The following is a 23,576-nucleotide window of genomic DNA, read 5'->3' as shown; positions in this document are numbered from 1 at the left end:
AAATGGAGATCACCTGGAGGGTTAGCAACAGGGGAGTGGAAGGAGGAGAGAGAGGGGAAAAGGTACAGAGAATAAGTAGCATAGATGGTAGGTAGAAAATAGACAGGGGGAGGGCAAGAATAGTATGGGAAATGTAGAAGCTAAAGAAGTTACGACACATGGACATGAACTAAAGGGGGGCATGTGGGTGGGAGGGGATGTGCAATGTTGAGGGGAGTGAAGGGGAAAATGGACAACTGTAATAGTATAATCAATAAAATATTTTATAAAAAGAAACCTCTTGGGTGCTGGAAGTGAATGTGCCTGGTTCCCCGTAAGTACTGAAGTAATGGCGATTCAAAAAAAAAGATGTACATATATATCTTATATGTATATATATTAGATATGTAAATATATATTGATATATATTAGACATATAAAATCAAAATATAAATACATAAAATATATACTAGTTATATAAAACATATATATAAATATTTAAAGACATTTTAAACCATTACAGAATCCATATATTATATTAATGCATATTTTCTGCTAGCATAAATCTTACCATTTATAATGACACTAGGCACATTTTCTCTAAAATCCACATTAGATCAATCCCATTTTGAGGAGTGGAACTAAGGCACAGAAAGGTGACAGAGTTTGGGGGCTTTATAGAATCCATGACAGTGTTTAAAGTAGTACCAGTGCAGCTGAACAAGATAGTGTCCTCTGGAATCATAATGGCCTTTTATTTTCTTCAGTTCTATAAGAACAGAACTTTTATAAGTTATTTTATAATTAATTTTATTGAAATGAGGCTGTAATCTTTCCTCCTGCTCTGAGGATCCTTTGTATATTTCATAGTGACCCAAGGCCTCTTCAGATCTCTCTACCAAACTTTTTTTTAATTACTTGATTCTCTAATAAGTGACTCTTCTTAGGAGATGAGTCTGATGTTTTGCTCTGGCTTGGCACATACCAGGCATGATACACTTGTGCTCAGACTCAGTACTCTCAATAATGAGAAGGAATTGTCTCAGCATAAAACAGGTCAGCTTAGATGTATCCCAAGAAGGGTTAGTTGCCAGGAGAAAGACAATCTAAGGTATTCTCACTTAAAAACATCAGAGCCTGGGTCACAAAAATCAATTTAAGAGTGAAACATCATCACCTTCCAGAAATGGGAAATTCAGACCGTAGGAGAACACATAAGAGTGGTGTGTCACACATGCTCCCAACTGGATCCCATCTCTCTTCCCCTTCCAAACAGGAAAATAATGAGGATCTCAAATGGACTTTCTCTTGAAGGGGGGAAACACATTGACTACCTTTGTCTTCAATACCCACTATCAAGGCCAATAAGTCCCAAATGCCTCATATGGCAAACCAAGAAAAGTCTTTTGTGCTTCCTCAGCAATTCTTAAAGGTCTGTGAAAAGAAAAACAACAACAACAACAAATTTTTCTATCGTTACACTGAAGGTGGCTGTCGATGAATGGGGAGCCTATCCAAACAATCCCTTGCCTTCTTGGCATTAAAATAAATGAGATTTTTGGAGGCAGGACTAGTTGAATGGGAAACTAAAGACTTGAAACTAGCTCTAAATTACTGTGGGGATTGCAACAGCTGGAGAAAATCCCAGTCTCGCAGGTGAGGTTGTTGCCAAGTGGGGCTAGAGTGGAGCAAGTGACTGGAATTGTTGCCTCTCTGACCCGTCCCCCACAAGCAACCCACAGTGCAGCCAAGAGAGTTGCCCTGCCCTAGTGAATGCCTAAGGCTCTGCCCCCTTAAAATACAACAGGTGCGCTGAGACAAAGAAATGTGGCCCAAATGAAAATCAAACTCCAGAAAAAGGGCTAAGCAATGAGGAGATAGCCAACCTATCTGATGCAGAATTCAAAACATTGGTAATCAGGATGCTCACAGAACTGACGGACCTCAGTCACAAAATGAAGAAAGAAATGAAGACTACCCAAAGTGCAATTAAGCAAAATGTATAGGGAACCAACAGTGAAGGGAAGGAAACTGTGATTCAAATCAACCATTTGGAGCAGAAGGAAGAAATAAGCATCCAACTGGAACAGAATGAAGAAACAAGAATTCAAAAAAATGAGGAACGGCATAGGAACCTGTGGGACAACTCTAAATATTCCAACATTTAAATCATAGTAGTGCCAGAAGGAGAAGAGCAAGAATAAGAGCAAGAAATTGAAAACTTATTTAAAAAATAATGAAGGAAAACTTCCCCAAACTAGCAAAGGAAATAGACTTCCAGGAAGTCTAGGAAGTCCAGGAAGCCCAGAGAGTCCCAAAGAAATTGGATCCAAGAACGCACACACCAAGGCACATCATCAAGTTACCCAAGATTAAAGATAAAGAAAGAATCTTAAAAGCAGCAAGAGAAAAGGAGACAGTTACCTACAAAGGAGTGCCCATAAGACTATCAGCTGATTTCTAAAAAACAACCTGTAGGCAGGAAGGGGCTGGAAAGAAGTATTTTGAAGTCATGAAAGGCAAGGACCTGCATCCAAGATTATTTTATCCAGCAAAGCTATCATTTAGAATGGAAGGTCAGATAAAGTATTTGCCAGATAAGGTAAAGTTAAAGGAGTTCATCATCACTAAGCCCTTATTATATGAAATGTTAAAGGGACTTAACTAAGAAATAGAAGATCAAAAACCATGAAGAATAAAATGACAACAAACTCGTAACTATCAATAACTGTACCCAAAAAACACAAATAAAACTAAGCGAACAACTAGACAGGAACAGAACCAGAGAAATGAAAAGTACATGGGAGGTTATCAGTGGGGAGAGGGAGAGAAAGAATAGGGAGGAATAAAGGTACAAGGAATAAGAAGCACAATTTGTAGGCATAACATAGATGGGTAGAGATAAAAGATGGTATAGAATAAAAGAAAAAATAAATAAGGTTTTTATTCTCACATCATAATTAATGCAAGACACAAAAGTGAGGGTATCACTCATCCTGACCTACTTTAGCCTCTAGATGTTTTATCTTCTCAGGACTTTATTTTCTCAAGATTCCAATTAGATTTGATACCCTGCTCAATATTAATTTCCTCCTAAGAAGTTACTATACCATTTGGAAAGACCCTTGAGTAGAATAATTATTGAATTTCTAAGTGGCTTCTGGCTAGTCTCAAAGGTGATAGTGTTTCATGTCCAATAGTAAGAAAGAGACTTGCCTTGGGTATTGAACAACCCTGATAATGCTTTTCAGAGGAAAAATTGCTCCCTGAAGGTTTTTAGAAAAGTTTCAGTTAAATCTTCCTCCAAATCTTATTGCTTAGTGCTCAACTGAATCACTAAAGAGGTGAATAGATCATTTCTTTCCTTCTTTTATTTATCCTTCCCTTCCTCTTTTCTTTTCCTTCCTCACTTTCTTAGTTTGTCCCACAGAGGATTTATGACAGCAAGGTTAGGTCACCAAGATTTCTGCCCGGTATCCCAGTAAAACAATTCTCCTTTTTAAATAAAACTGAATTACACTTTCACCCCTTTTCTTGTCTTTCTGCTTTCCTGTTCTTTTTTGTTTATGTCAGTAGATGCTAAACCTGGCTTTCATTTGAAGTTGCTCCTCATTGCTGCTTAAACTGGGAACCGTCAGCACCAGAAGCTGAAAGGGAAGCACAGGTAAGAGTTGGAAGGTCCCTGGAGCTCATTTGCCTCCATATTTAGCACAGCTCAAGAATGGTTACAGAAGATGGAGGGCAGGGGAATCACATATATTTTTTAAGTGCTTATTGTGTGCTAGGAGCTTTGCTGGGTATTAGCTCATCTAATTCTCACATATACTAGGAAACTTGCCCTGGGTCTACACAGGTGTTCCTTTGGAGCTCTTAGTCCCATCTTTGTATCACATTGCATCCATCAGCCCTGTAAGAACTGAGACTAGAGTTTAGGATTAGGGTTTGGTAGACATCCTCGATGTCCCTTGTCACATGTCTTATTCCAGTGCATTTATGGTGGCTGGTTTCCCAGATCTCAAGTGTACACCAGGCATCATTTCACTGTCTGGTGAAATGTCTGCCTTAAGGCTGTTTCCACAGCTGCAGAAACCTGCTCAGCCCAGGTGCAAGCACAGTGTCTATACTGTAGGGATAACCATAGGGAATGAGAGACACTGAGAAAATGTTTTGTCCTTTTGTCCTTGAGGTGGACAATTATGGGAGGCATTCTGGATGTGCCTTATAGATCCAAGCCTGAACTGGCCAGTTGTCCGTTCATGCTGATATTGGCTTTTCTTCCTTATTGTTCTGGTCAGCCTGCTTTCTCACTTCTGCTTCCTGGAATCACCTCCCAAATAAACTAACTACACTCATGACCAAAGCATTCAGAACCAAAACAAGATAACACTTAGTAGATAAGAAATAAAGAACAGCTTCTGTACTAAATAGTAGAGAAGAAGGTTATTGTTGTGAGGAGTGTAGAATAGTAAATTCAGACTAAATCAGAGAGAGACTCTGAAACAGAAAAAAACTGTTCAAAGTGTTTAAACTCTATTTAAAAAGTTTTCCTTAGTTAGAATTCTCCTTGAAAAAAATATATGAAGTGTTCAGTAAAGTACCTGGAGGAAATGCATCAAAACCTTAACTGTTGTTTTTTTTTTCCCCTGAATAAATCTTCAATGGAACTTCCTTTGATCTTCCTCTCTCATCATTTTAAAAAATATATTTTATTGATTATGTTATTAAAGTTGTCCCATTCTCCCCTTCACTCCCCTCAACTCTGCATACCCCCCCACCTACATGTCCCCCTTTAGTTCATGTCCATGTTTCATAACTTCTTTAGCTTCTACATTTCCCATACTATTCTTGCCCCCGCCATCTATTTTCTACCTACCATCTATGCTACTTATTCTCTGTACCTTCTCCCCTCTCTCTCCTCCTTCCACTACCCTGTTGCTAACCTTCTATGTGATCTCCATTTCTGTGGTTTTGTTCCTGTTCTAGTTGCTTGCTTAGTTTGTTTTTGTTTTTGTTTTTGTTTTAGGTGTGGTTGTCAATAATTGTGAGTTTGCTGTCATTTTACTGCTCATATTTTTTATCTTCTTTTTCTTAGATGGGTCCCTTTAACACTTCAAATGATAGGGGCTTGGTGATGATGAACTCCTTGAACTTGACCTTATCTGGGAAGCACTTTATCTGCCCTTCCATTCTAAATGAAAGCTTTGCTGGATAGAGCCATCTTGGATGTAGGTCCTTGCCTTTCATGACTTGGAATACTTCTTTCCAGCCTCTTCTTGCCTGTAAGGTCTCTTTTGAGAAATCAGCTGACAGTCTGATGGGAACCTCGTTGTAGCAAGAGAAAGAGTTCCCTTGCTCTTGCTGCTTATCTCTTATCTCTCCTTATTTCTTGCTGCTTCTAGGATTCTCTCATTCATTTTAATGTTGGGTAATGTAGTTATGATGTGCCTTGGTGTGTTGGGTCCAACTTGTTTGGGACTCTCTGAGCTTCCTGGATTTCCTGGAAGTCTATTTCCTTTGCTAGAATAGGAAAGTTCTCCTTTATTATTTGTTCAAATAACTTCCTCTTCTCCTCCTGGAACCCCTACGGTTTGGATGTTGGAACATTTAAAGATGTCCTGGAGGTTCCTAAGCCTCTCCTCATTCTTTTGAATTCTTGTTTCTTCATTTGTTCCTGATTGGATGTGTCTTTCTTCCTTCTGGTCCACTCCATTGATTTGAGTCCCAGTTTCCTTCCCATCACTATTGGTTCCCTGTGCATTTTCCTTTATTTCACTTAGTGTAGCCTTCACTTTTTCATCTAATTTGTGGCCAAATTCAACCAATTCTGTGAGCATCCTGATTACTAGTGTTTTGAACTGTGCATCTGATAGGTTGACTATCTCATTGTTGCTTAGTTATATTTGTTCTGGAGCTTTGATCTGTTCTTTCATTTGGGCCATTTTTTTTCTGAGTGCACCTGTTATGTAGTGAGGGTCAGAGCCTTAGGTGTTTGCCAGGGCAGGGCAACTCAGTCACTGGGTTATGATGCTGCATGTGAGGGAGGGGTCTGAGAGGGAACAGTGCCACTTGCTCTGCTCTCTGCCTGTTTTCAAGCAAACTGGGCTTTTCTGGTTGCTGATTCCCATGTGGGTGGGCTTGTGTGTGTTCTAGGACCCTGTGAGTCTCTCCAGTGAACTCTCCTGTGAGGCTGGGCGTTTCTCCTGGCACCTCAACCTCCACAGGTGTTTTCAATCAGTGTTTTGAGGCTTTATGTTTCCACTCTGGGGCCCTGGGTTGCGTGGTCTGTCCTGCTCCCCAGTTTCTCCTGGTTTATCTGTGCAAGAATGTGGGACTGCCGGGTCCACCAGCCTCCTTGTGTGACATGCCCCTCCACAATCTGCCACCTTACTGGGTCCGCCTGCTGCCGCCTGGTTTGGCAACCGAATCTGGGGTTGTTCATATATATTATTGACGGCCAGCATGGCTTTCCTTTTACAGGGAAATGTATAGACCGTAAATTGAAATTGCTGAAAAGAAATTTGCACTTACTTGAACAAAGAGTGTGAATGTTAGTCATTGTATATCAAAGGACCCAGAAATATTCTTTTTGTTCCCAGTTCCAGAAAATGCTATCTTAAGGGACACTGAGGCTTCTGAATTCATGTGAAATGTACCACAACATTGGTTCTAGTTTTTTTTTTCTACCTTTGTGCGGATAGTGTGGTGTGCTGCAAAGAAAAGTAGGAGTTGGTGAATCTTGAGCGTTTACCATGTGACAAGCTCTGTGCTAAGCACCTTACATACCTACCTTCAGTGATTCCATACAGCCCTGGCTGGGTAGCTCAGTTGGTTAGCCCATCCTCCCAATACGCTAGGGTTGTGGGTGTGATCCCTAGTCAGGGCACAAACAAGAGTCAACCAGTGGGTGCGTGGATGAATGGAACAACAAACTGATTTCTCTCTGTCTCTTCTTTCTCTCTCTATCTCTGTCAAATCAGTAAAGAGTATATACAACTACCTATATTATTATCACTATTTCATAAGATGAGGTTGCTAAGACCCAGAGACATTAGGCACAGCTACTATGAACCCTGCAGACTCTGAAACCCATTCTGTGAATCACCATGCACCTTGTCTTCCTGTAATACATCTATCAGGTGGCCCTGATTCCTCTATTGTCTGTAGAAGAGCTTGCAAGGAATATTCATGAGTGCTCCCCTCCATAGTCTTCAGAATTATTTTGTCAGAATCTGGAGAGGATTATCTGAAGGCTGAAAACTTTGCCCTGGAAAATGCACCATTGTGGCCTTTTCCTCTTATATATCAGGATACACAGAACACTAATGGTCATGAGACTCAGAATCTATGTCCCAATCTTACTAGTTGTGTAATCTAGGGTAAGTGACTTAATCCTTCTTGCCTTAGTTACTTCATCTTTGAATGGATATGGTGAAAACCATTCCTGTCCAAAGGTCAGAAGTAGTCCAGTTGTCCCATTATCTATTTTTGATCTTGTTTAGAACCTTTTGAGTCTAAGAAATATGAGACCGTACCCTGGACCCCAAATTATGGGTCCATTGGTGCCCTTTTTTAATGTGGTAAACAGGGCAGTATCTGAGAACATCTTACCCAGCAAGAAGTTCATGTTTCTATTGTATTCATTGCCTTTTGAGTTACAGCTTTAGACATTACTTTGACAGCATCCTCAGGTAGTTTTTCTCTGTTAACATCTGTAAACAAAAAGTATTAACTTTTCTTTGGAATCCTAGCCCTTATCATCTAACTGCACATGTAATCTTCATACCTGCTTCATTAATCTTGATTACCAGGATACATCTATCACTTTTTTAGTTTCTTATATCTTTACTCCTGTGGTTCTCTCTATCTGAACAAACCTAACTCTGCCAATGTATACCATCTTTAAGTCAAGCTCAAATATCACATCCTCCCTTAAACTTTCTACAATCAACCTAACCTGGAATTAACCTCTCTCTTTTTTACAATCCGCCAAAATATCTTGGCCTCTTCTATATTACTCACCATAGTCTTCCTCATATTATTACTATTCGTGTGCCTCTTGTCATCCTTATTATGCTGTAAGCATCTTGAGGGCAAGATCCTGAGGTTCCCATTGACACATTAGATAGTGGTAGGGGAGGATCAGGGTTACAGCCATGGGCTTTAGTCACATTGCTAAATCTAAAACCAGTTTACACAATCTGCTGGCTGCGTGACCTTAAGCAATTACTTTAAATTTCTAGCCTATGATTTTATCACCTGTACGTACCCATAGGGATCTTGTGAGACTTCAATGAGCTCTTCCATGTAAAGTGCTTAACAAGTACCCAGCAAATTGTAGATGCATAATAGATGTTCACTATTTACAGTGCTTGTGATGAGGTCTTCTCATTACTTACTCAATACATGTTTATTGAGTGCTGTATTGGTCTACAGGTTGTTATTAAAAATATACCATAGACTGGATGGCTTAAACAGTAAACATTTGCTTTTTACAGTTCTGGAGGCTGGGAAGTCTAAGATCATGGTGGCTGTCAGTTTGGCTTCTGGGGAGGATTCTCTTCTTGCCTTGTAGATGGCCCCTTTCTTGCTGTGTCCTCACAGGGAAAAAAGAGGAAGATCCCTCTCCTTTCTTTTGTCTTCTTGTAAACCCACTAATCTCATCAGCTCATCTGACCCTAATTACCTACTGAAGCCTCCATCTCAAAATACCATCATATTGAGGATTAGGGCTTCAGTCTATGTGTTTTGGGGAAGGTGGACACATTTCAGTCCACGGCAAGTCCCTATATATTTATTGAGCTAGTCTAAGGATAGAGCAATAAGCCGAACAGACAAAAATCCCTGTCTTGTGAAATTTATATTCTAATGGAAAGGGAAAAGCTCTGTGGTAAGCAAAATAATGGACCCCAAAGATGTCCACATTCTTATCTCCAAGACCTGTGAATATGTTACATTATGTGGCAACAGGGAATTAGGTTACAGGTGGAATTAAGGTTGCTAATCTTAAATGAACTTAACATATAGAGATACTCCTGGATTATTTTGATGGCTTTGAAGTAATCACAAGAACCCTTATAAGAAGAAGAAGGAAACAGAATAGCCAGATTGATGCATTATGGGAAGGACTCTACTGGCTGTTGATGGTTTTGAACACAGAAAGGGGACCATGAGTCCACAAGTGCAGGCGGCCTCTAGAAGCTGATAAAAACAAGGAAACTAATTCTCCCCGATAGACTTCAAAAGGAATGCAGCCCTGCCGACACCTTGATTTTAGCCCTATGAGAACTGAGACTTTCAACCTTCCGAACTATAAGATAATAAATCTGAATTGTTTTAAGCCACTAAGTTTACGGTAATTTGTTATAGCAGCCATAGAAACAAAGGCAGTATATGTATCAGATGTCAGATGCAATAAATTCTGTGGAGAAACCTGGAGCAGGGAACATGGATAGGGAGTGTTAGAAGAGGCTGATTATAATTTTAAATAGAGTTGAAAGGGGAAAACTCTGGTGACTTTTGAGCAAAGAGCTTAAGGAGGTAAGCTAGTAAGTAATGCATTATCTGAGGAAAGTGTTTCTGGTAGAAGGCACAGCAAGTATAAAGGCCCTGTAGCAAGAGCTTACCTGGCGCTCTGGGAATCACAGAGAAGAGTGGGTATAGTGGAATTTGTGATGAGGAAGGTGTTGGAGAAAAGGTCAGTGATAAAGGAGTGCCTGTTTGCGTTGGTTTTACTCTGAGTAAGATAGGAAGTGCAAGGCAGATTTTGAGTAGCAGAGTGACGTAATGTGGCATACTGAATTGTACTGGCTGCTGTAGTGGGAACAGAACATACAGGGCAGGAAAAAAGCAGGGGGACTAGTTAGGAGGCTACTGGCATTTGTGGCTTAGACTAGGGTGGTCCCCATGGAGGTGGTAAAAAAGCCAAGCTCTATTAGGTCTTCTCTTGAACATCTTTTGAAGGTAAAAACCAATAAGATCTGATAATAAACAAGAGGTAGATAATAAAAGGAGAAAAGTTAAAGATGATTCTGTAATTTGGGCCTTAAGTAACTGAAAGGTTGGTGTAGCCATTCACTGAGAGGGGGAAGACAGCAGCTGGAACTAGTTTGAAGTGGAGGATCCGTTCAGTTTGGGTGAACTTTGGTACCTGAATCTCCTCTTCCCCCATTCTTTCCCTTCAGATTGCTTTTATACAGAAGCAAACAAACATACTCATAAGGATTAATAACCAGGGAGAAATGTATTTTATTCACTGCACAATGAAGCCAACTTGCTATATAATGTGCCATGCAAGGTGCTGATTAAAACTGGGTTTAAGATTGAGATGTAGCCCAGGATGCTGTAGATTAAAAGTTTCTGTCCTCCCAAAATTTGTATGTTAATTCCTAACCCCAAGGTCAGGAAGTGAGGCCTTTGGAAGGTCATGAGGTCAGAGCTCTTATAACTGGGATTACTGCTAGTATAAATAAGACCCAAGAAAGCTTGCCTGCCCCCTTCTGTGTAAGGTTGTAGCAAAAACATGCCTATGAGGAAACAGGCCTTCACCAAACACTGAGTCTGCTGTACCTTGATCTTGAACTTCTCAACCTCCAGAACTGTGAGGAATAAATTCCCCTCGTCTATAAAGTCACCCAGTCCATGGTATGTGGTTATAGTAGCCTGAACAAACCAAGACACAGGATGACCTAGGAGGGATTGAATTTTAAGTGCTGGCCCACCCTCTTTCAGCCACCAGGTACAGGCTAAGCAACTGGACAGAGAGTAGGTGAAAGCTGGGGCACCATTCATCGTACTGACCCCTCTCAGTGGTGAAAATTACCCCGGAAATACCTAAGTTCCTGCCAGCTTTACCTTTTCTCCCCAGGGAAGGAGCATTAAGGCCTAAGGTTGTGAACCTGGGAAAGAAGTTTTCTCATCCCTACAAACAAGGCTAGAATGCTCTCTTTACCCTGAAAACCCTGAAAGCCCTGAAAGCTGGATCTCAATGTTTGGCCTTAGTTTCCAAGACACGAAACTTTATTTTTCCTCTTTTCTGGACAGGACAGCAAAGGTCATGTAATGACAATTCTCAGGCAGGCATCAGCCTCTTCCCAACTGGAGACTACTGAGTGACAGAGAAGGACTATTAAAGGTAAACCAGAGTAGTTAAGAGACACTTCTTTTCTAATAGTTCTGTATGATGAAGAGTTCACTGGTTGCCATGAGGCTAAAAGATCAAAAGGAGCTTTAAAAGCACTGACTAGAATTTGAGGGAGTTTGGAAATAAGATTGCATTACTAAATGATGACTAGAGACATTGCTTAGTGGCTGGATTCTTGTACCTGTCTTTTTTTTCTCTCCTCATGTTTGAGTTTTATATTCACATCCTCCAATATTTGCATTCCCCATGCATTTGCATTAAATGGAATCCATTCCATTTGCACTGAATGGAATCATTTAATCCAGGGTGGATGTCATTAGACCATGACTATCTATTAAATATTTCTTGCAATACCAGAAACAACTTGATATTGCAAAGGATGTGTGTGGTTGTAGAGGCTCTCATGCACCAGTAGTGTAAACCACTTTTGGGGGAGGGATGTTTTCTCTACATAACCTAATTTCTATTTATATATTTTCATAATTCTTTAAGTTGTGTAGCAAGAATTGCAAAATGCAATAGTTATTCGGTACTCCTTAATCGATATGCATTAACATGCAATCATACAGGAAATAAAAGAGATGCAGAAGATATGTTTTTCTTCAGGAAGTTTACTTAGTATTCAATGACTCCCACTGTGAACTACAAATACTTTCTATGGTTAGTTTACGCCTTACAACCATCGTGCAAGGTATGACCTTACAGGTCATAGACCAAGATCACACAAGTAGAGAGTGGGAGGCTGTGGGTTGGGTTTCAAAGTCCTTGCTCATTTCATGACTCCCATCTTCTTCTAATAAATCCGGTAGAATCTCAAAGTATTTTTCAGCGAGAGCATATTATTAATGCTCCCCTTGTTAGTCAGTCAGAACATGGGAGTTTTCAAGTCAGAACATCTTGGAGAAGATAAGGGATTTCCCCTCTCTATGTCCCTTGGTGACTTGGATGCGGCCTTGTGAACCCAGAACATAATCTAGATTCGATATCTTCCTCGCCGCCTTGGCCGGAGGGTCAACGTCTTCTCCTTAAGGCTGTCAGCCCGGTAGACTATCCATGCCCCACCTCTTTTTCCCGAGGGAAGATGACCCAAAGGCGACCGGACTTCTTTCCCCACCGCGGAGCTGCCATTCCCCCAGCGGCCGCCAGGAGGTCCCCTCTCGGTGCCCCGGCGCGACCGCCGCCTTGAGTGCAAGTGGGGGCTACTCTGGAGCCGAGGCGGCCGCAGCTGGAGGCCAGCGCTCAGTTGCCCGCGCGCCTGCCGGCCCCGGAGCCGCTGGCGTGGATCCGTGAGAGTCGCTCCTCCTGCCCGGCGCCCACCCGCTTCCTTTCGTGCGGGCTGCAGTTTACCCCGCGCAGGAAGCTGACAGGGCCCCCGGCCGAAGGCGAAGCCCCACGGTGAGTGAGCACCGGCTCCAGCCAGGGCCGTGGCGCCGCCCGGCTGCTGCTCGCTCCGGGTCGCGCCCAGGCGGGCGGAGGTGCCGGGCACACCTGGGGGCGGGCGCAGCGCGGCGCGGGAGGCGGCGGACCCGCTCCCCGCCCGCCCTGCTCGGGTTTCCGGGCGTGGAACGTGCTTCAGACCCCAGCCCGCGGCTCGGCTTCTGGCCGGCTCCTCCCACGCCTTTCCTGGGCTCCGGGGCCTGGATTTTAAGCGATATATCAATAAATCCCATCTACCTTCCGGGCACAAGTCCGTCCCCGGGCGCACCCCGCATGGAAGGTGACTGCAGGGTGCGAGTTGGGCTGTGGGCGGCGGGAAGACAAACTTTTACAAAAGTGCTTCTGGGCCGGGGGACTGCGTTCAGGGAGCCTGGATCTTGGAGGAGGAGGCTCGGCTTGGGGCTGCGGAGGGGAACTCGCTCCGCCGGCCAGGGCGCCCCCCGAACTGCTGGCGCCTCGCGGGGCGGGGGGAGGTGTGTGAAGGACGAGCAAGTCCCGCCGAACCCCAGAGCCCGCAACTGTCAAAACGTCTGGAATGCCAGCCCCTCCCTTTCCCTCTACTCAGGAAAAAGGTGAAAACCCTTTAGCTTTCCTTTGCGCCTCCCTGCCTTCGGGCCCCTCTCGGAGGAGTACAAGGGCTGACAAGTAAGTACCGGAGACCCCGAACTTCACCCACCTTCCCGACCACCCCACTCCTCAGCCCGCCCAGACGTCCTTTCTGCGGGGGCCCGTGCGGCACAGCGGATTAAGATCCTGGCGAATGGCCTTTTGTCTCCCCGCCTTCCCCCATTGTGTGCCTTTCCAACATTTGGCGGAGCTGGGGGCGAGCAAGAAGCCCCTAGGGTCCTAAACTCCTGCCCCCGACGCCAGCCCCTCGGCCAGCTCCTGCCCGGGGGCAGGACCCCAGCGCGGCCGCCCCACCCCTGCCTTGCGGCTTCGGGGCGGAGGGAAAGTTGTTCCTGCCCCGCCTCTTCGGCTGCCTGTGGCCCAGGGCGCATTTCTCAGATCTTATCCCACGCACACCGCGAAGGGCGCAGATTTGAAAGGGGTGCGGTGTGCAGAGAGTGGAAGCCAGGTTCCGCTCCGTTCCAGGGTATCCTTGGGTGGGTTCCAGAGGGTTTCAATCTCCGCCTAAAGGCTCCGGACAGGATCAGGGCACTTCTGGCAGGCAGAAAGCCGAGGTTTTGGGATCTGCGAGTTTCCAAGAGCTGGTGAGCCGGCGAGTCGCCTTAAAAAGAATGGTGAGGGAAACAAGCTAGGAAGCCTCAAGTCTTTGCCTAGAAATAATGGTAAGGTGGGCCCCCTCTAGAATGAACGTGGGATTCTGACTTCGCGTAGGGCCCCCGAGTTTAAATCCCAGGCCCCCTCTCTGCATTTAGAAAAGAAGGACCCTGAGGACACAGCGCAGACTCCGCCAAGGCAGTGTTCACGCTTCCAAGCCCTGGGAACCGGTGGCTCGGAACTGGCCCCTAGTTTCCCTGTGGCTGTGCGCCTGTTAGATTACAGTTGACCCTATTGCCCTGCTTTCTCTCACAAATTAGATTGCTTACATGTAGTACCTGTACTTAGTGACTGTGGATTATTTATTAAGAAACCAGGGCAAAAACGAAGTAGCCACTTTGGGAAAGCTGGGTCCTCCTCGAATAGTGCTCAGAAAATCGCTCTGCCTGTGAGGGGAGGTGAGTCTGAGCACCTGTGGCATTCCTTCTGGTAGCCGGAGTCGCCAGCTTTTTCTGTGGGGTACCCCCCAATCAGCCCCTCTTCCAAGGAGATTCAGTTACTCTCTATCCTTCCCCCGAGCCAGGAGAAGGAGGAAGTTTTCATCTGAGCACTTGCCACCTGTGTGCCCACTCAGGCATTTCAAGTGCACGTGGCTCTGCAGTTCTAAGGGTTATACCCTTTACCTGAGTTGACAGGGCTTTGGAGCTTACACTTAATGAAGAAGAGGGGAGAGTGCTAAATCAGGAAGGTAGACTCATAGTGCACTTTCTCCGGAAATTTCTGGCAAGTAGGAGTGGGACCAACGAAAGAAAAAATAAAGTCTTTGAAGCACCTGAAGTCACTTTACAAATACTTCGTTTTGAAAATAATCCCCAAGGAAGGATTCCTTTGAAAAATAGCAGCGGTGTCACAGGGGAGAAGCATCAAAAAGGACCTGGGTTGCTCAAGAAGTGCCCACAGGCACCTTCAACAAAGTAAAACGGCAGTGCTGGTCCCAGCTGCTACCCCAGTAAGGAAAACAGGGTAATTGTAGTAGACAATAAGTTTCTTTAATTTTAGAATTAAACAATACCGCCTCCCTCCGGCCAATTATTGTAGGAAATAGAAAATACAGAGAGGTGACAATGAAAACAAAGGAAGAGGATTATTATAAACAAGGCTCCAGTAAACAATCTTAACCAATTACTTCCTTGGAATAAACTTCTGAAGATAGTATAGCTGGGTCAGAGGAGTTACTGACTTTTTAGGATATTTAGGACTCCCTCACCCTGGCCAGCATGACTCAGCTGGTTGGAGCATCGTTGTTGCACCAAAGGTTCACTGTTTGGTTTCCTGGTCAGGGCACATTTGTAGGTTGCCGGTTCAGGGTTTGAGTTCCCTGTCAGGTTATGTACATCAAGCAACCAAGCAATGTTTCTCACATCCATGTTTCTTTCTCTCTCCCTTTTTCTTTTGCTAAAATCAGTTTTTAAAAAAGATCGCCTTATATTCCTGGAGGAAATGTGCCAGTTTACCCTCTCCCCAACAACAGGCGGAGTATTTTTTCCTATACACTATACCCTACTCACATTCTAGAGTATCATTCTTTTTCATCTTTGCCAGATGAATGGGAAGGGAGTATCTTAGTGTCTTCTTTTCCACATTGCCCGTTTGTATTTCTTCCTTAGGAATGATGCCGGTTTGTCTCCTTACCTATTTTTCAGTGGACATGTTCTCCTCTTTGTGGCTAGAAGTGTTCTTAGTAAAAGCATGCTGTTCTGACTTCTGCCCCTGCTCCTACAATCAGACAATCTTTACTGACTTGAAGTGCCAATTCTCTTCCCTCTTGTATAGCAAACATTTGGCAAGACTACAAACATAAATTACTAAGGTAACTGACATGATCTTAGTAGAGTTATTAGGGAGGCCACACAAAGACATTATTAGAGAGAGTCATGGGAAATATCAAGTGCATACTTTCTGCTTAGTAGCTTGCATGCCCCAACTCTTTTACAGTTTCTAATGCTGTTGTTTGTTTTCCATGTAGAACAACTCTGTTGATGAGCAGTTGTTACTAAATAGGTGATACTAACTCATTTTATGGTCTGATCCTTCCACGGATAGACAGCAGACCATGATCCACAACTTGTTCTCATCCTTTAATCATTTCTTCTAACTTTTTGACTGAAGGTTGCCTCCATTTTATCATAAGACTTCCTCTGTTTGGCTATGAATTTCGAGTCCTGCACTTGGATGAATCTTGAATCTAAACAATAGAGTAGCACACTGTTAAAACAAATAGCAGGAGGTGTCTTCCAGGGGCTGAACCAGGTACATTTCACCCTCTTTTGTGAATTTGTGTAGCCTCAGTTTCAATGTTCTTGCTTGAAAGTAGATAGATGATTCTGAAATGGGTTGGAGGAGAATGAAGAAAAGGTTCATTTCAGCTAGATGATGAATAATACAGATGAGGGACCACATGAGAAAATTTAAGTAAATAATCTAGGTAATCTGGGTACAAAATAACTTTTTAAAAGGCAATCTGTGCTAAAACGTCATGTATTATTAAAATAACTAATTTCCCTAACAGACACAAAGTGATTCTCTAATTGGGAAAATCCAGTGTGAAATTCTTCTATAGGATGACTGTAGGCATTTCATTTCAGACACAGAAGATGATGAAGGCAGATACTGCACTTTTCTGCATCATTTTTCATGCCCTTGATTGTAGAAATCAAATGATACGAATTGGGAATGAACAGTGCTCTCTGCATTAGAATCATAGGCTCTCACAGGTTGAACATGAGCTTAATGGTCATCTAATTCATCCAACCAATATGAAAGAGTGGATCTTCATTCTTTTTCTTAAAATAATAAGATACCATCCTACAAACTTTGTATCATTTTAAACAAACCAAGCTGAGAAACCAATGGACCAGAAATGTCAACTTTTTTTTTTCTTTGTAAGCAGGGGGAGAAAGGGAGGGTTTTAACTCTGTGGAATTTTGTATAATTTCTTGAAACAGGCTGAATTTCAGACTACAACACCTCAGCAGTGAAAGGTTAAGTCATTGAGGTGTTGTTACATTTGGATCCATATCCTCTGATCCTTATTCTCTAGCCATTGGCTTGGTAAATTTCAAAGGTGAGGTTCAAAGCAAGTACAAAATAGCAAAAGGAAAAGGAACAAAAAGTAGAAGATGGAGAGGGAATCTTACTCTAAAACTGCCTTCAGGACTTTGTAACAAAATTCTTGGTCACCCAGCAGATGTTGGCATTACCTTTCTTAGAGAGGTGAATGTGGCTGATGTTGCTAGGCCAAACCCTAAAGAGAGTAAACATTACATAAACAACCACCAGTTCAGCCGAGAGCAGGCTTAACAGATAGCACAGTAATTCTTTTTTAAATTTATTTAATTATTGTAATAATAGCCTCTTCAACAAATGGTGTTGGGAGAACTGGACAGCTATGTGCAAAAAGAATGAGACTCAAGCACCAACTTACACCATACACCAAAATAAATTCAAGATGGATAAAAGACTTAAATATAAGCCATGACACTATTAAAGTCCTAGAGGAGAACATTGGCAAGAAAATCTCAGATATTTCACTCAGCAACTTTTTTACTGATATGTCCCCCAGAGCAAGGGACATAAAGAAAAGAATAAACAAATGGGACCTCATCAAAATTAAAAGCTTTTGCATGGCCAAAGAAAACAGTATTAAAATAAAAAGAAATCCAACTGTATGGGAAAACATATTTGCCAATGATACCTCAGACAAGAGTTTAATCTCCAAAATATACAAAGAACTTACAGGACTTCACTCTAAGAAGACAAGCAACCCAATTAAAAAATGGGCAAAGGACTTGAACAGACATTTCTCCAACGAGGGCATGCAGAAGATCCAGGGACACATGAAAAGGTGCTCAATTATCACTAGCTATCAGAGAAATGCAACTTAAAAAGAAGATAAAGGGGAAGGAGGTTTGGAGAGAAATGCAATTTTAGTTTTAAAAATCTACCTTATTTCCTCCTGAGGAGTGCTGTAAATTTCTGAAAGTAGTAGAAACATCTTCTGATTTCCACTCGGACGATCTCCCAGGCACAGGGACTGTATTTCTTGTCTTTCAGAAAACTGCCTATCCTGTGGAAATATCTCCTCAGTTCTAGGTGGTTCAGCTGGAGGACCATAGGTCCTAGGCATTTCATCCCATCCTCTCCCACCTCTTTCTTGTCTTCATTTTCCTTCTCTTCCTCCAAGCATTGTTCCAGATACTGCAATTGCCGGTCAAGTCCGATTTGGATTTGTTTCAGGTGTTTCTCTTTCCAAATTGGTTGGAAGGTAGATGGAGTGAAGATGTTGAAGGCCAACATGGACATTTCATAAAAGGCTTCTTTGATGCCTCTTTTCAGAGGCAGGGTATATGACAGGATATCTTGGGGCAACTCAAAAGCTTTGTTTTCTCTTAGACACGCCACAGGAAATGAATTGCTCACAGTGCTCAGAAGTCTCAGATTTTTCCAGATGACTCTACGCAGGTGAACATGCAGTGAGTTACAGTCCACAGAGAGGGTGCCGGTGATGAATAGACCCACAAGGCACAAACACTTTCGAATCACGTTAGGCTTGGTGTTCATTTTTCTTCCGAGCCAAAAGATTCACAAGACTGAAGGTGAACGACGACGACGACAATGTTCTAGGGCTTAAGTGTGCGGTTGCGTGCCTTTTATACACCTGAATATCTTCAGCAGGGAGGAGTTTTCTCATTTGTCAATTTCTGGTTCTCAGGGTTTTGGCCCCTTTACCTCTGAGCTTTTTTTTTTTTTTTTTTTTTTTTTAAACTTTGGGTGACTATGCTGACTTTGGAAATTCCTTCCCAGTACTACAGAATCATCATAACAAGATTGATGCAGAATATCACCCAACTCAATTACATAAGAGAAAGCATTCCTCTAAGAAAATTCATTTTTGTACCTGGCCCTAGAGCGAAACATGTTGTTTCACTGAGTTAATTGTAGACATTGACCAAATGACTATGATTATTTGATGATAAGGCTAATCTTGTTAAATTAAGCTTCTATATTTGGATATTTTTTCTTTTATTTGATTTTTCTGGATCTCAAAAAAAATAAAAAGTAGAGTTGGCCAATTGATTGTGGCACTTATCAAACAGAAGACTAAGCTAGCCAGGTTTCCTGTTGCTTTTAGAAAATGTTGATACTCCCCAACTATCCTCGCTTTTACTTAAGACCGAGTCAGCACTTCCTCCCCCACCTAGCATTTCATAAGCTTTGGTATCTTTCATAGAAGTCCTCTAGGCAGAAATTATTTTGAGTAATATTTTTGAGTAATATTGAGTAATATTTTGAGTAATATTTTTCTGCTCTATTGCCTTCTTTCTTATAGTACCATAGATTTCCTTTACTATTACTCTATATATTGAGTAATATTTTTCTGCTCTATTGCCTTCTTTCTTATAGTATCATAGATTTCCTTTACTTTTAGATATGGTTTAGATAGTATTTCAAAACTTCTGCTTGGCTATCTTTCCTTTTTCTTTGGAGGTTCTTGACACTGTAAAGATTTGTGTTTGTTCCAGTTTGTTCTTTACTGAGGAGGTGTGTGAGTAGATGATTACTCATTTATCCAAGCTATTTACACCCGGACTAAGATCTCTGTGGTAATGATGGCTAGCCACCATTTATGGCTTTCCCTTTGTTTGATCAAATAACCTTCAAGTTATGGTCTAGGCAAATGGATTCCTTTCTCCAGGAATGTGAAATGGAATGTCATTAAATAAGGCTAGTTTAATTATCATCTTAAAAAAAGAAATACATTAATAAAGCCATTTTAGAATTCAAAGCAACCATAGTTCCACAAGTATGGCAGACTTTCCTTAAAAATTGGCTTAAAATGTTATTGTTTAAAGGAGTTGGCTGTACCAAAGGCTAATTGTGGAAAAGTGAGATTTCTTAAAATCCTAATTTTTGGACCGGTTTCCAATGAAAAGAAAACTTACTACATGTTTTTATTCTATATGCTCTCTCTATATATAAATTCTGATTTCACAGATTTTGTGGAATGACTAACTTGGAAAAATAATTGGGAAAAGGGATTTTCTGTTTAAGTTGACACAACCTTTGTAGAGAGCAAAACGATGACATGAATCAAAAGCCTTAAATGTGTACATAATCTTTGACTCAGTATTTCTCTCAGTAGGAATTCATGCTCAAGAGAAAATAATGAATGGCTTTAAAGACTTAGCTGTCAGGAAGTTTTTCACAGCAAAAAATGAAAAGCAATTCAAATGTTTAGCAATATGTTCTTGGTTAAGTAATTCATTGGTTAAAATTTCTGTACAAGCATTAAAATTATATTGTAGGAACATATTTGTTCACTTGAATAGATTTACTTTGTAGCTTAAAAGCAAGCTTATATGGTAGTATATATAGTCTAATAGCATATTTGTTATATATTTATATATGTTGTATATTTTTAAAATATAGATATCAGTGCAGAAAGCACCTAGAAATATATGTGCTACAAATATTTTGTCATTATTTCTGACTGGAAAAATGATGGTTGATTTTTATTTTTGTATTTTTATTTACCCAGGTTTTTAAAGTTTGTTGTAGTCAGCAAGCATTTCTTTATTCAATAAGACAAACTTTTAAAAATAAGATACATTAAAAGAGAAAAATTATTCTACATCTTCAGTGGGACTAGTACTACTTTAGTTAAACATTTCTATTCTGGAGTATATACTTCAAAAGGCAATGTGAATTTTGTCTATGACCGAGTTCCAATACAGTTGATATGTATAACATTGACTACCTGGAAGTTCAATGTACTATTCTTGCAACTTTTCATTTAAAAATACATGTGTTAATATAAATATACACATATATTTATAATTACACACACACACACACAGCCTCAGTAAAGTGTAAAATCAAGGGCTAGACCTCCTTATATACCTCACAAAACAACTCCTAACTAGTGGTTGTTGTTAATCACCATGAAGTTCCTATATTTTCTGCAATGTACAGTTTTGTCAATTTATTTCCCTCATCCCAAATTTCCTCCTTTTATAGTCATTCCACATCATATCCTCACTTGTTCACATCTGTATTTCTAGCACCAAGCACATGCCAGTCATGGGCTAGGATTGAAGAAGGAGGAATAGGGTGAATTCTAGAATCTCAAGGAGTCATGATTGAAGAAGCGGGCATGTTCTGAGTGTTTCTGGTAGCAGGAGAGATGGATAGCCTTCCATAAGCATGGCCCTCATTCACTATGGCCTGTAAATGTTAATTGATGCTGATGTTGAAGATACTCATGACAATGGAGGAAAGATAATTGACATGCACATCTTTGCCTTTTCTACCATTAGGATTGCCTGATTTAGCAAATAAAAATATCGAATACCCATGCAATATTTGGGATGTACCTACCAAATCATTTATTGTTCATTCAAAATTCAAATTTAATTGGGTTTCCCCTATTTTACCTGGCAATCCTATCCACCATGCAAGCTCCCATTGACCTCTTAGAACAGAACTCAGATATGAAGTTCTCTATAGGAGGCTTTTCCTCTGTTAGCTTTCTGCCTTGTGCAGAGAGAGGCATGTTCCATTTGTATTTCTATGCATTGGCTTTACTTGTGCACATACCGCTAACAACTGTGCGTGCTCCAAAGAAGGACCCTGTCATATTAGAGCAAAACAGTGCACATACATACATGTATGCTCACATGTAATGGCTCTGGTCAAAAACATTACTGGATGATCAGTCATTAGTCATACCTCTGTTCTGTAAAAGCCACACTGTCTGTATATATCTCAAACTACGATTAGAAAATTGAAAAGAATGACAGTGCAAGGAAACATTTTTGCCCTAAAATTTGTCACAACTGACCAGTCTGCCATTAGTAAGCTATGTGAGGACATGGCTAATGTTTGCATGATATCTGTTCTTATTTCTCTAGCATGTCTTGAGATTACTTACATGGCTAAGGTTTCCTCAGAGGGAAATCTGATTAGCAGGGGCTGTCCTGTTCTCAGTGGAGCAGTGGGAAGTCCATGCGGATTACACAGTTTATAGTAATGGACAGGGCACAACTTGTTTGACAAAACAGATATGAGACATTTCAGTCTAGACATAATAACTGTGATTCAGCTCAGGGGCACTTGGCATCTTCTAGTAAGATTATTTTGCTGTTCATGGAAAGACTAGTTTCAAATCAACATTTGAGAATAACATGTTGATCATCCATCCATGTTACTTAGTACATGAGAGTAAGTCATTCTGTTTGGGATCAGAAGATGATTAAGCCCAGTAGGGAGATCAGAGATGGGAAGTCTTGTGTCCATGCCTGGCAGCGCTTCCCACAGGACATGGAGACAACAGTCACTGTGAAGTTGTGTGCAGCTATGTTAGCTTCAGACCAACTCTGAAGCTCTAACTGTGGGAGGAACTTTCCTCACAAGTCCCCCCATGTACCACGGATGAGAGTAAACATGACTGATATTTATAGTGATCTGTTTGGGGAGGAGAGGTGGCCAGTTTCCCAGAGGAAAAAGGCCTTGAGCTGTGGCCAGTTTCTTAGGGGAAAAAGGCGTTGAGCGCTTTCCTCCAAGGGCTTTTATTGGGTTGTAATACACAGGAATACAGGGCAACAAGGATCAAACAGTAGATAACATTTCAAAGAAATCTGAGGGCTTACTATGAGTCAGAGTCTGTCAGAAAGAGAGTTTTAGAGTTTCCTGCTTGAACCCTTAACATATGAATGAAAAGCACTCTTAGTAGAGCAGATTTCACAGGTTTTTGAGGAAGTCTTTGTGATGCCAGATTTTTCCCAAGGACACGCTCTAGCAAGGCAAGGAGCTGCGCCTCTCCCCAACAGGTATTCAGGCTTAAAGGGATTAGAGCCAGGAAGCACTTCTCCCAGAGGTCATGGGGACTCAGGCTATGTCAAAGCCAGGGGGTGAGAGTCCATTGCTCTTTGCTGCAGCCCCCTGAGTCCTTCCATGATGGCTTCCCAAGTGATCATGTCTGGCCTAGGTTGCCCCTCCTCTGAGGGGTCTTACCCATCAAGGACTTCCAACCATGCTTTGGGGGCAGGGAGGAAACTGAGGCAGCATTTGCTACCAGAGACAAAGCTTGTCTCCTGTGGTGCTCATCCTTAGCCACAGGGGGTAGAGTTACAATTCCCAAAACCAGCCAGAGTGGCCCACAACATCTAACAACTTGGCAGTTTTCTCATTCTCCTTGGTCCATGTTGGGATCAGCCTCCAGTGGTCCCCTTCTTGGCTCTTCTTCGCTCAATGACCTACCTGGTATAGAAGTACATAATGACTATACAAGTAATACATGGATATGTCCATACTGTAAAAATTCAAACAGTTCAGATAAAGTGAAAGCTTGGCTTACCAGCTCAGTCTCACCTCATGCCACTGTCCTCCCATGCAGGTGCTACAGGTATCAGTTTGGTGTGTGTTCTTGTTTGATATCTGTGAGTGCAAGTACAACAACTGGCTTGTTTGCTGCTCCCTCTTGAGTGCCCAGCAGACCCCAAAGAGATCAAGAGAGACCAAGATCACTTTCATGGGTAATGTGCAGCTTGGGATTTGGGGGACTTGTGTATATATTTTAAATCGCCAAAACAGAATTATAAAAATTGTAATATGCTTCGAAGTTTAATTGTGTAAGCATATCTCTGTTACTGTATATATGACATAATTTGGAAAGAATATAAAAAACTATACTAGAGAGAAATTCTGGCCAAGATGGAGGCATAGGTAGAAATACTGTACC

The 23,576-nt window shown here is 41.7% G+C and overlaps 2 protein-coding genes across 7 annotated transcripts in view; one reads left to right on the top strand and one right to left on the bottom strand.

The window, feature by feature from the left end:
* The first annotated feature begins 12,426 nt into the window (after positions 1 to 12,426).
* Positions 12,427 to 23,576, top strand: part of MOB3B (MOB kinase activator 3B) — a 193,526-nt gene continuing 182,376 nt past the window's right edge. For 3 of the 6 annotated variants that reach the window (XM_053656123.1, XM_053656118.1, XM_053656122.1), the window contains exon 1: positions 12,427 to 12,514. The gene's annotated coding sequence lies outside the window, so the exon portion shown is untranslated. Of the gene's footprint in view, positions 12,515 to 12,739; positions 12,837 to 13,121; positions 13,202 to 23,231; positions 23,371 to 23,576 lie in introns of those variants that run through there. The other 3 variants (XM_053656119.1, XM_053656120.1, XM_053656121.1) reach the window with 3 other exon arrangements.
* IFNK (interferon kappa) lies at positions 15,901 to 18,397 on the bottom strand. The gene is made up of 2 exons (XM_037151547.2): positions 17,782 to 18,397; positions 15,901 to 16,161 (listed from the first exon to the last, which is right to left on the bottom strand). The coding sequence occupies exon 1, from the start codon at positions 18,395 to 18,397 to the stop codon at positions 17,783 to 17,785; it is 615 nt and encodes a 204-aa protein (XP_037007442.2). The 3' UTR covers positions 15,901 to 16,161; position 17,782.

This window comes from Artibeus jamaicensis, unplaced genomic scaffold, assembly GCF_021234435.1.
Source record: "Artibeus jamaicensis isolate MK-2021 breed Jamaican fruit bat unplaced genomic scaffold, CSHL_Jam_final scaffold_1964, whole genome shotgun sequence".
In the NCBI taxonomy this organism is placed as follows: domain Eukaryota; kingdom Metazoa; phylum Chordata; class Mammalia; order Chiroptera; family Phyllostomidae; genus Artibeus; species Artibeus jamaicensis.
The sequence above is the reverse complement of the archived record's forward strand: the minus strand, read 5'-3'. Positions and strand labels throughout refer to the sequence as shown.

What these genes read in the sequence shown, in the direction of transcription:
- IFNK (XM_037151547.2), bottom strand. Translation starts at nt 18,397, where the DNA reads ATGAACACCAAGCCTAACGTGATTCGAAAGTGTTTGTGCCTTGTGGGT.